Raw genomic sequence first — 12,343 nt, forward strand, 5'->3', positions numbered from 1 at the left:
CGTTGGTTCAGTGGTTCCTCAGAAGCGGGAAGGGTCAGCTCAGCTGTGTTTTACCTCAGCGGAGGCCTGACCCAGGCCTGGGGTTCTACCAGTGAGAGTTCAGGTCCTTCTTCAGAACCCAGCTAGGCACACACATGAAAACAAAACTATTTTTATTATTATTGTTTTTTAATGAATGTGAGGGAAGAGGAGAAAGCCAGGCTGTGGCAGGAAGTCGGAAATAAGGGAGAAATAGAGATCATGCCCCCCTCTCCCTGCCCAGGCTGCAGCACAGCAGGGAGAGACCTGAGAGTGCCCTGGAGCTGTGCTGCTTGTGCCTCGGGTTCTCTGAGACCCTGGGCACAGTTCTAGGAATTCCCCCTGAGTTGTCTCTCTAGAATGAGTTTGAAGACAGTCCCAGCCTCAAAGCTTCAAATGAAGGAACAAACTTACAAATATTTGTGAATGTACATCCTTGAAATACAAATAGATATTTCTGACCCATCCAAAGGAAGTATTTTTCTCCTTTCTTCACAGTATCCTTACATTTTTTTTCTTTTGATTGCTGCTTTTTTTCTCCCCATTAGGGATGAGAAATGGACGGAAAAAAATGGGCCCTTTAGCACAAAGTCTTAGTGCTTAACTGCCTTGATGGATGATATCTTTCTGTGTTTCCTTGTTGCCTTTTTGACTTTGCAGAAGTCAGAGAAAGGCCACTTCAACTCATTCAGGCACATAAGAGCCACACAGAATAGTCCAAGTTGAGTTAAGACATTCCAAGGAACCTGTGTGATTTTATAATCCACTTGTCTCATTTTATTGAGGCAGATGAGGCCCAGAGAGGTGAAGAATCTCACCCAGCGTCACACAGCAAGCCGGTACAAGAACCCAAAAGTCCTGCCTCCCAGTCTCATGCTCATTCAGAGTCAATACTGTACCTGCTTCTCTGGCTTTTGGGTCAAAGGTGAGGTTTCATTAAGATTCATGAGAAGATAGGTTCTGGATTCAGTGTTTGCTATGGTGAAAATCAGAGAAAAGGATCAAAGTTGTCAGATCTAGATCTCATTAATTTTTATATATACTATATACATACACACCTATGGCTTTCGTATTTACTCACCAAACAACACCTGTACCCTCTAGAAGCACCGTCTACATAGCATGTTAAATATATTGTTGAGAACTTATACTCAGATTTCTATTTTTCTTATTTTGGTTGCTCTTTCAAAGAACAAAAGGAAATTCTTTGTGCTACTAAAATTCAGATAAAGCTGAAATTAAAAAGGAAATATTGATGGAGAAAAATCTGCTGATACTGTTGAATATAAATTTTGTATGATCGTACTTCACAGAAGTAGGAATATGCTTCTGCAACCTTCCAGATAGAGAGATCAGAGATTTCCCTTTTCCCTTATAATGTGGAAGGGCAACAGGAGAAGTGGAAACATAAGGCAAACAAAGGCGAAGGCCGAGGTAGGTTGGCGAGAGGGGACTAAGGGAAACCAAGAGCTTGCCACAAAGCAGCTGCCACGCAGACACTGATGTGGTGTTAATCTGCATGATTTTCCTCCATGGTCACAGGATCACTGCTCTCCACAGGTGTGGAAGCTGAGGCTTGAAAGGTAAACTAACCGACCTGAGGTGGTACAACTAGTGAGGTTTTCAGGAACGATTTTGAGCCCAAGACTCAAACCCCGTGCTGCAAAAGGATAGGATTTATTTTGTTTTTCTTTTTATCCCCAAGAAAGTGAATTTAATGTTTATGAAGGAATGTTTATTTGAGGAACAGATTTAGCTAAGCACATGGCTCCACTGACAAGGGTTTTAGTCAGTCTCTAGTGTGGGTTGAGTATCCAACAAAAAGTTATTTCTATGCTTGCTACTTTTAAGAGCCCATGGCATCTTTGTCTCTTTGACCCGAAGCTTCTACTCATTCCTTGTGGGCTGACCTTTCCTTTTCTGTTGTTTCTCAGCTGTCCTGTTCTTCTTGTTTGAAAATGGCTTTAGGACAGATTCAAAACATTTCTTTTTTAAAACATCTGGGGAAACTGAGGCCCAGAGTGGTTTCATAAGTTTGGCTTAAGGCTTCCTTGAAATAGTGTGAGACCAGAACCTGAACCCAAATCTTAGTATCTAATACTTTTCCCTCTACATTGCACTCCCTCCGTTAGTCTCACTTGAGCTTGCCACATCACAGCTGCTTGGCCATGATCCATCCTCTGGACAAATCTAGCCCAGCAGAATTGTGTTGAGATGAGGTTCACTTCACTGTGGCTTGGAAGGAACTTTGGGTCTCTTAGAAATGAAACTTATAAATTCTAATACATAAAGAAAGTTCTTGCAACACCAGGAGAATGAATCAGTCAGCCAGAGTTCAAGAAATGTAAACACAGTTTTAGATAGGAGACTAAAAAAATCGCTCAGGACTTCTCCATCTCTTGGGTCAAGACCTTGGTAATTTACTGAGGTCCATGCTGTCAAGGAGGAGACACAATTCAAACTACATTCCTGGGAGATAAAGCAACGGGGGTGGTAAGGCTTCCTCTCCGAACAATGTGGCAGGATCTACCCTTGTTATTAAGCTGAAGAAACTGACTAACCCATCACCCAGTGCAGGCAACTGGCTGTGAACACAGGCCTGGCTCTTTCTCATCATTCTGAGCTAGTGTGTACATTCACAGGCTACAGACTGCGCAACTTCCAGGCCTGCTTGAAACTGGGAGCTTAGAGTCTTTCTGTGATGAACATTTCTGCCACTAAAGAGATAAACAGAAAACGCATTCTTTCTCTGGCTGCCCACCATCAGGCCAGAGCCGATTTGCAAATGCTAGCATTAATCTAACCACAGGCTTTTAGCAAGGAGATAGCATTCCCACTAGATAATCAAGCTGTTTCAGAGATGACCCTTACGAGATGGGGTCTCATCCCAAACTCTTCCGCCTTCTTCAAATCATGGGATCCTTCATAAAACACTCAAAAGCAGGAAAGAGCATCTGATTCTAGCATGGAATAGGTTGCCTTAAAATTTCCTTCTATTTAAACCTATGTTGACAATGTTCATTATTTTGATAAAAATGATTGTTTCAGAATACTTATTTCCCTTGGTATGGAATGCTCTAGTGGGCCTCATCTGATATAAGAATAGAGACCAAACCAAAAAGTCATCTTATCAGGCAGGCTGGGCCACCTGGATCTTTCATGGTTGTATGTCAGGGCTTGGGAAAGAACATCAGACCCATAGGCTCCAAAGTGACCAAACATTCTGTGGTTACTAGGGCAGTAGCTTTTGGAGGTGCTAGCAGGAGCCTCTTTAAATGTTTAAGGCCTTTTCCCACGTATGTCATTTCTGAGACATGATTACTCTTTAATCCCTAGTATGCACTCATGACACTTCCCCCATAATTTGCAGTGGGTCCTCATTGGAGAGGGGCCATATCCACTGCCAAACAGATCTCAGAAAGCACTCTTGCCTTCTCACAGTTTTTCAAATGGACCTACTGACCGTAGCAGAAGCCAATGGGAGGAGTCCTAAAAGTCAGCCTTTGTACCTTCATGGTTTTGTATTTGTGGTCAAAAATGGAAAATGCAAAGGCAAATTCCAGATTAATTTAAAAAAATCTTCCCAGTATAAACTAAACCATAAAAGGAAGATAATTCTGGTCCCTTTACATAGCCCTGCTGACCTTTTCTTAAGAATGATATCTAAAAATACTTTATTTTATATGATATGACTCAAGATGCCTATGACCTAGGGAGTGTTTGACGTGTTATAATAAATTTTGATCTGTTTGTTTAATGCAGGAAACCAAGACCCAAGATGGCCTTTTGGTATTGTCATTATCAAATTCTTGGGATAAGATATAAGACCTTGTTTATGCTACACATTTTTACTTTAAATCTTGGATGAAGAGGAGGGTGAGATGGGCATATTAAACAGTTACTCAAGACCTGAGAAAATCTCCAAGCTAAAGATATACCCCAGGGAGCTCTATTAGAGGAGCCAAATAGACTCCTGTAGAAGATAGAAGTTGGTCTGAATTTAAATATGGAAATGCCTACTAAATACAAAGGCAATATTTTTCTTCCAAGTTAGAATAACAGTTCTTTTACTTACTTATGTCTTCTTAGACCAAGTCTAGCTCAGTCTCAAGGGTTTGGCCTTGGCTTTGGGAACACCAACTTCTCTTAAAAGTTCATAAATTATTTTTTATGGAGAGGTCCAAAGGTACATGGCAGTTTACCAAACCCAAATTGGAAGGCAAGCTAGATGATGGAATTTAAATTCAAGTTGTGTGGCAACAAAATATCAACCAAATGAGAAACCCTCCAGTCAAAGATACATCATAGGATTAATAAGGACACCTGTGGTGGAAGACTGTGAGGAAGAAAGGAATTAATAAGAAAGGCTGAAGGTGGAGCTACAAAGCAGCCAACCGATTCAATTCATGTGGTGATCTTAATTCTACAGAAGATACTGTTCTTGGTCACTCACTCTCAAATAAGTATAGACATCTGGTCTCCTAGCCTTCAGGCTTACCCCCTTCAATCCATTTTTCACATAGTTGGAAGAGTCATTTCTCTAAAATAAAAATCTGGTTACATCCATTCCTGCATCAATAGGACCTCGCAATCTTTGGGATAAATTTCTTAGTTGCTACAATGGTTTTTCATGATCTGGCTCCTGACCACTCCACTTGCTAACTGCATTTCTCCCCACTCCCTTCTCTACCTGTGTCTGGTTGCCAGTCATTAAAAGCCACTTACATTTCTCCTGTGTCACCGTGTTCTCAAACCTTAATGTAGTCCCTTTCCCTGGAGCATCCTTTCCTCTTCTCCACTTGGCTAGTTCCTACATATATCCTTAGAAAGTCAGCTTAAGTGTTCTCTCATTCCAAAAGCCTTCTCAAGCTCTAGGCTGAGTTAGTCTGCACTCATTCATAGCTGTCACCATACTCCATTACTGTGGACAACACTAAGGCATGGACTTTGTCTTTCCACTGTATTCATGTGCCTACCACAGTATATGGCATTAGTTGATGCTCAGTTAGTGTTTGTTGAATGAGTAAATGAATAAGCAATCCTATGTGGTTTGTAAAACAGACTCATTAATTCTTTCTACTGGGCATGTTCCAATGCTTGTGTCTTCATTATTTTTCAAATAAGGAATTGTGGAGAATTAAGACAACAGTAAATGAAAATCCATAGGCCACAGGAAGATGTGTGAAAGAAGCAAGGGAGAAGCTAGGAGGAAAAAAAAAAATCCTAAAGAAAAGCCTCATGCTTCTTTATGGCACAAATGTCAGAGGGGTGATGAAACAGAAAAGAGTATTTATGGATTACTAGTTAATGTAAGTTATAATTTTTGATCATTCTGACAGAAGAAAAAAATAATATTCTAAACTTTATTATAGGCTGAGAAATAACTGATAATACACTCACACACTCATACACACATACACATCTTAAAATCCGTACCAGCCTTAAAATGGATTGTGCTAAGCACGACTTCACTCCTGGAACAAGGCCCTGATCCCTTGTTCATATTATAACTAAGTGAACAGCAGATTCTAGCTACTTAAAAGGGACACATTCTGAGAATTTCAAGAATCCTTAGATTTGTGAATATCTCTAGGGTATATCATATCCCCAGTAAAAAGAGGGGTAGTTCTTCAAGCTCCTAATGAGTCTATAAAGGGTTAGGGTGATTTATTTATTTTTTTGACAGAGAATCCTCAAAATGTTAGACCACATCACTTTCTCTTACTTTTATCACCAGTCCCAGTAGCTGGCCTTCTATTTAGGTCCATTAAACAATATTTGTATAGAAAGAATCAGTGTTCTTCTTTTTGAAAAATAACTTCACAAGAGTAATTGCATGTGTTATAATAAATATAGATCACAACGTGCAATGTGAGTGCTCAGAGGTGGGCTATGTGCACTCACTAGCTTAGTGATAATCTTCTGTTTTCCAGCCTCATAATGTCTTTGATTTGACTTCATGCCTCTGTAAGATGACATATGGTATGTATCCCTGATTTGTGAAGTCATTTGCAAATAGGTGAAACTGACCTGCAAGTCCACAAATACCCAAAGTCTACCATTTATATAATTCTTTGGAATCCTATCATTTTTTCCCCTGAAAATATTCATTAAAACCAAATGACCAAAAAGAAAACAAAAAGTTGTGAAAGATCTATAGGTGATTCCAACTAATAGATGTCTTAAATTGCTCTTTGAACTCAATGCCAGGGAGTATCAAGTATTTTCAGAGTAGTGTTAAATCCATTTTCTTAAAAACAAATGGGAATGTTAAGCACAATGAGATGTAAGAATTTTTTGTTAAGGTCATTGAGCAAATAAAAGGAACAAATATGTTTCCTACATCTAAGCTTAAAAGAGGTGCCCTAAGCTTATATGGGCAGTCCCATTGGAATGGGGAATTGTTATTTAATAGGTATAGCATTTCAGTTTTGCAAGAAAAGAGTTCAGGAGATTGGTTGCACGACAATGTGAATCTACTTAACAGTATTGATGGTACACTTAAAAATAGTTAAGTTGCAAATTTTATGTTATATATATTTTACCACAATTTTTAAAAATGACAAGATTAGGAGGAGATGGGGAATTGTACTCTGGCAGAGGCAACAGTATGTTCAAAAGCTTGGAAATAAGAAAGAGATTTGCATTCGCCTAAGGTCTTCAGTTACTAGGAGTACAGATAAGAATAAAAGTTTCTTTCCTTTTCCTTTTCAGCTTGCCCTTGGGCAATTCTAAAAGTTTGTCTTTGGCACTCTACCATTTCCCTTTCTGTACTTTTCTTCTTCTTCCTTCTCCATATAGCTAAAGTCCTTCTGTTCATCCAAGCCCTCCAGGGCAATCCACCAGTCAGGCATGTTTCAATTCTTGCAATTCTCTTTACCCTCAAATTACCCACCTCTCTTTCTACCCCTGTCAGAATTTTTAGTCCCTCAGAGCAGCTGTTCTCAGCTAGGTTGCAAGAGGACAGCCATCTGGTCATGTAATTTTTTTTTTTTTTTTTTTTTTTACTAAAGTGTGAATGACTATTAGCTTGTCAGAAGTATCAACCTTTTAAGAGAATACTTTTGAATTCAAAGTGAATCTATTAATAAGGTTTTAGAATGAAGTGAAATTACAACATTTTTGGCCATATTAGGAAGAATGTTTTTGGTCTGGAGAGCTACCCTATAAATGACCTATTTTCCTAGAAAATCTGTCTCAAGAGTTTAGCTTCTCCCAAACTGTTCCTACTTTTTTTCGGCTCCTTTCCTTCTCCCCATGTCTATAAAAGTTACAAATCATTTTCAGTGTTACCCAGAAAGGGTTTCTGATGCCAAGTAAGGGGAATTGCAGGGAGAAAAGGGTATGCAACAGAAGCCATTTATTTGTGTAGGTCATAAAGTCAGGAACTTCCTAAAGTCTCCGTTTTGTCAGATGACAATATGCCTGTTTAGATTGACCTCACTGCTAACTATGTATTGTGGTAAAAATGAAGGGCTCTGGGGTTCAAATCACAACTTCTCCATTTAGCTGTGTAGCCTTGGGCAAGTCACTTAACCTCTCTGAGCCACATTGTATTAGATGAAAAATGAGGATAATGATAGAATTTATCACATATCATTGCTGTGAGGATGAAGTGAAATAATGAATGTAAAGCACTCAGCACAATGTTTGGCATATCAAAGATAGATAACAGTGGTAGCTATCATCTCCATCATCATTACCATCCCTCACTAGCAGGCTCCTATTAAGAGCTGCTCTGGCCCAGTTCCAACCACCAAGTGAGAATCAACAGAACGGACACTGAAACTTCCCACCATGGTCAGGATGTCCATCCAAGGAGAATGGCAGGAGGGGTGATGCAGAATGCCAGGCTCTCAAGTACTTCTCTGCTTACAGATTTTGAGATTGGCAAGCGTATGATTGTGCCTTTTCTCCTTCTGGTTTTGTAGTCTCTGGCAAAAACAATTCCCTCCCCTGAGCTCTGGCTCCAGCACTCCATCTGGGGCATTGCTTCCTGTCACGATAGCGGGTCCCTCATTCAGGATTCATTGCTGCCTGCCCCAAAACAAGCAGTGAGGAAGACCACACACATTTCTCTATTAATCAAAGGCTATTTTTAGGAGAGAGAGAAGGTCTCTACATAATCATCCTTTCCCCCGGGCCTGAGGCAGAAGCAGCAGTGGTGGGTAGGTAGGGGATGAGCCGCAAAGTCAACCTACGCTCCTAGTTTTTGCTTCTTTCTACATGGGGGAATGAAGTATGAAAGGAAGAGTGGAAGATGTAGAACTGGCCTTAGTCCTCCGTTTAGAATACATGCCTGTGAGGCTTTTCCAGAGAGTTTCCTCATTTGTGGTTGTGCAGGCGGAGCTGGGCACTAGGAGCTGTGTCCACCTCATTATGCTGAAAACTGTGCAGCATATGACCTGCAGAAGCCACAGGACATCCCTGCAGATTTTCCTTCCCGGGCTAGTGAAGCACAAGCACTTGGTCCAGCTTCTCTTCTCCCGGGGTATTTACACTCAGAGCACAGCACACAGGACTGTCCATGAGTAACTCACGAGGATACCACATCTCTCAGACTCTCCAAGAAGTGAATCCTCTTTCCTCCTTAGTGCTCTATTTGGGGAGAGATTTTGTGTTTCTGGAGGTCCCTGTATGAAATAATGTGTATGCAAATCATGATATAAAGGAGAAGTAGAGGTGACTTTTTTAGAGGAAAAGCTTACCATTTAGGGGATGTTGAATACTAGACCGCTCCTTTTCATGGCTGGTATTTGAATTGACAGATTCATAGGCTGAAAAACAATAAGGGTTTTACCTGTGAGTGTGAAGAAGTCTTGAAAAAAGCTATTTTTCTTATCTCAAGACAAGGGAAAACCAAGTGGAGGCTTTGATGCTGAAGCCTCATAATAAATTGAATGGTTTTTAAAAAAATTCGTTGATGCTATCACAGAGAGAAGATTGATCTGGGATTTTAAAAGCACTGAAGAAAATAATACTTTTATTTAAGATGTTTAAGGGTGAAATCCTGTAGGGACTGTGATGCTGAAATTCTGAGAGGAGAACTTTGACAGAGCAAGAGCATGAAACAGTTAATGCCTGACACATGCTGTGAGGAGATGCCCAGATTTGAACAGCAGATGTGCTGTGGGGCCCCAGTGCATGCAGCAATGGGGGGATGACAGACAAGTGTGAGGAGTCCCAGCCTGCAGCTGTAGCGCAAATATGAGGGTTGGACCAGGGGAGACAGGAGGGAGTCTAGCCCATCTGATTCCTGCCAAGAAGACAGACAGGCTTCTGCACAGCCCCGATTTTTTTTTTTTTCAATCTCTTAAAGTTACCTTGGGTGAGAATTATTCTCCTGGCTGTCCTTGTCAGTCAAAATAAAAACTAGTTAAAACAATGCTGTTTTAATGAATGAGGAGAATTTACATCATGGGCCAGAGAAAGACAATGAAGCGGAGGTGATAATAGATAGCAAAGAGGTCAGCTGAGTAGATCTAAGATGGAAGAACACTTTTTAATGGGAAATTTGGGGTGTGTGTTGGGGGGGGTGAGGTGGGTGTGTTAGATATTGAGGAGATAGAAGGGAAAAGTCAGGGGGAATCACAGAAAATTCAACCTGGAAAAGGTTTTGAAATCTTCTAACTGCCCTCTCCTCCATACATACATGTATGGATGTATTTGTGCTTCCTTGTCTCATTACGGATAATAAATATACTAGAGAGGTTGCCGAAAAAGAATGTTTGTTTTTATTGATTTGCTAAACTGTGGTGGGCTTGGAAGAGCCTGTTCCTTGGTGTTTTTCTACCTCAGAGTGCACACAGAGCCGCATGCACAACATAACTGAGGCTGAGCAGGGCAACTTGGGATTCTAAGAACCAACACTGGAGAGAGGAAAAGCCATAATTAGTGTTAATTGTTGACCCTACGGTTCAAGAATAGATGCTCTGGAGAATGGGAAATGAGAACAAACATTAATTATTGAGTAAGGACCTTGGAGACAGACACTCAGGATTAAAAGGAGAGAGATAAATTGCATAATGAATGTTAATTTTCCCTTAAAGAATTGAGTGGTTGGTGGTTGGAAAGGAAAAAGAGGCTAAAACAATCATGAAAGAGAAACCTCAATGTGTGTCAGGATAAGAGGGTACAGGAGGGTACACACACTTGCCATCACTGCTTACCGCCTTGCCCTTTGCCTTACAGCTCCCAAGAAATTTGCTCTCAGGGTTTTCCTTAGGACTCTTACTGTTTACCACAGTTGTCTGTTAGGAAGCTCCACCACTTCCCCAAGGACACAGAAGCCACACAACAGGAACACCGCACACTGACACGCTGAGAGGTGTGCGATACTGGAATTCATTTCTTATGCGTGTTAGTGGGAGTTTGACTTAAAATGAGGGAGGTGGCTGAAACTGAATGCCTCTCAGGGGAAGGCTGTGGCCCTGTGTCTGCTGCTGTGGGGGTGACAGGATCCAGTGCCTTAACTGTTGCTTTTTCTTAAATATAAGACATCACACACACACACACACACGCGCGCGCGCGCGCGCACACATAGCCCCCAAAGAAACCCTCTTCACTGAGAGTGAAAACAGAAAAAAGTAATTTGAGTGGAAAATTGGAGATGAGAATTGTAGCCAGTTTTGAAAAGAGACTCCATTATCAGGCTTGTCACTGGCTGCTGGGATTCAGAGAGCTAGTCGCATCCTCACAGTGAGGCAGCATCTCCTACATCTGCACACGGCCTTCTGTTCAGGCCCTCATCAGCTGTTGCCTGGATGGCTCTGCAGTTGCCTGGATGCTCAGCCTTTTCTCTTGCCTGTTCCTTCATGCTGGCACACGCGCTGGGTTACATGACATCCCTCCTCAAACATCTGTGATTCCTTGTTGCCTAGAAAGCAGCATCTCAGCTTTTTCCTGGAACACAAGGCCTTCTCTGGTCTGGCCCTGGCCTGACTTGCAGCCCCATTTCCTCCTGGGAAGCCCCTCACAGTCCATTCACATGGACTGCTCATCATCTCCCACACATATTCTATTTTTCTGTCTCTCTTTGTTTTGGTGCATGCTGGTCCCTCAGTTGGTCATGTCTTTCTCTCTTCTCTGTTTATCCACTAGTTTCTTAAAGGTCAGTGCAAATGGGATTTCTCTGCAAAAATCCTTCCCAGTCTCCTAGGTTAGAATTAATGGCTTCTTCCTTGAACACCCTTGAATCGTGTTGGTTAGGCCTGTAATGCAGCACTCCTTCCATTCTGCTTTGTGGTGGAGTCAATTGCTTGTGAGTCTGTCCTCACCTGGTCTGTGAGGCCCTGCAGGGCAGTAGCCACAGGTGCTGAGCCTCGGAAGTGGGATGAGAAGAGCACAGGCTCTGGGATAGGTGGGGCTGGGAATGAATAAGCTCGCTGCTTATGAAGTAAAATCAACATGCACAAGGGAGTTAGGCTCCTGTGTTTCAGTTTCTTCACCTATGATATGTGAATGAAAATACTCACTTCATGGGATTATTGGGCTGATGGAACGAGATGACCTAGGTGGCACAGTGCCTGAGAGTGTTCGCTCTCAGTATCAACATCCTTCTCTGTCCCTTGCGTATTGTAGGTGTTCAGTACATTTTACTGAAGGAGTCAAGCACACACGTAACGGGTCTTCTCTTTTAGGTGCAATAATATTTTATATCAGAATTTTATTTAATACTTTACAAGATGTACTGTAAGTATAATCTGTATTTTTTTTAAAGATTTATTTATTTATTTGAGAGAGAGAGAGAATGTGCATGTATGGGGTGGGGAGGGACAGAGGGAGAGAGTCTTCAGGCAGACTCCCCTCTGAGCGCAGAGCCACATGGCGCTCCATCTTGTGACCCTGAGATCAGGACCTGAGCCAAAACCAAGTGTCGGAAGCTCAACCCACTGAGCCACCCAGGCTCCCCAAGTATAATCTGGTTTGACTGTTTTTTCTTTTTAAAGATTTTATTTGTCAGGGAGAGAGAGAGAGAGAGCACAAGCAGGGGGAGCGGCAGGCAGAGGGAGAAGCAGGTTCCCTGCTGAGCAGGGAGCCTGCTGCGGGGCTCCATCCCAGGACCCTGGGATCACGAACTGAGCTGAAGGCAGATGCTTAATTGGCTGAGCCACCCAGGCATCCCGAATCTGGTTTGATTGTTATAAAGTGTAAACTAGGATGAGAGATATTATTATATTTGCATTATTTCAGTTAAGGAACATGACAACTGCTATACAAAAAGTTTCCGAAAGGTAAACACTTATTTCTCTTTTGAGTAAGAGTTGAGAGGTAGGTGGGCAGACCAGGGGGGCATTGCTCTGTGAAGTTGTCTGAACACTGATGT

General features: G+C 41.7%; 1 protein-coding gene across 1 annotated transcript in view; it reads right to left on the reverse strand.

Moving 5' to 3' along the window:
* KIAA2012 (KIAA2012 ortholog) overlaps nt 1–12,343 on the reverse strand; it is a 98,532-nt gene that overhangs the window by 45,571 nt on the left and 40,618 nt on the right. The window contains exons 12-13 of the mRNA XM_040641895.1: nt 8,727–8,795; nt 918–994 (exon numbers count right to left, since the gene is read on the reverse strand). Of these exons, the coding sequence (XP_040497829.1) occupies nt 918–994; nt 8,727–8,795 (146 nt within the window). The remainder of the gene's footprint in view (nt 1–917; nt 995–8,726; nt 8,796–12,343) is intronic.

This window comes from Ursus maritimus, unplaced genomic scaffold (assembly GCF_017311325.1).
Source record: "Ursus maritimus isolate PB19 unplaced genomic scaffold, ASM1731132v1 scaffold_1, whole genome shotgun sequence".
Classification (NCBI taxonomy): Eukaryota; Metazoa; Chordata; class Mammalia; order Carnivora; family Ursidae; genus Ursus; species Ursus maritimus.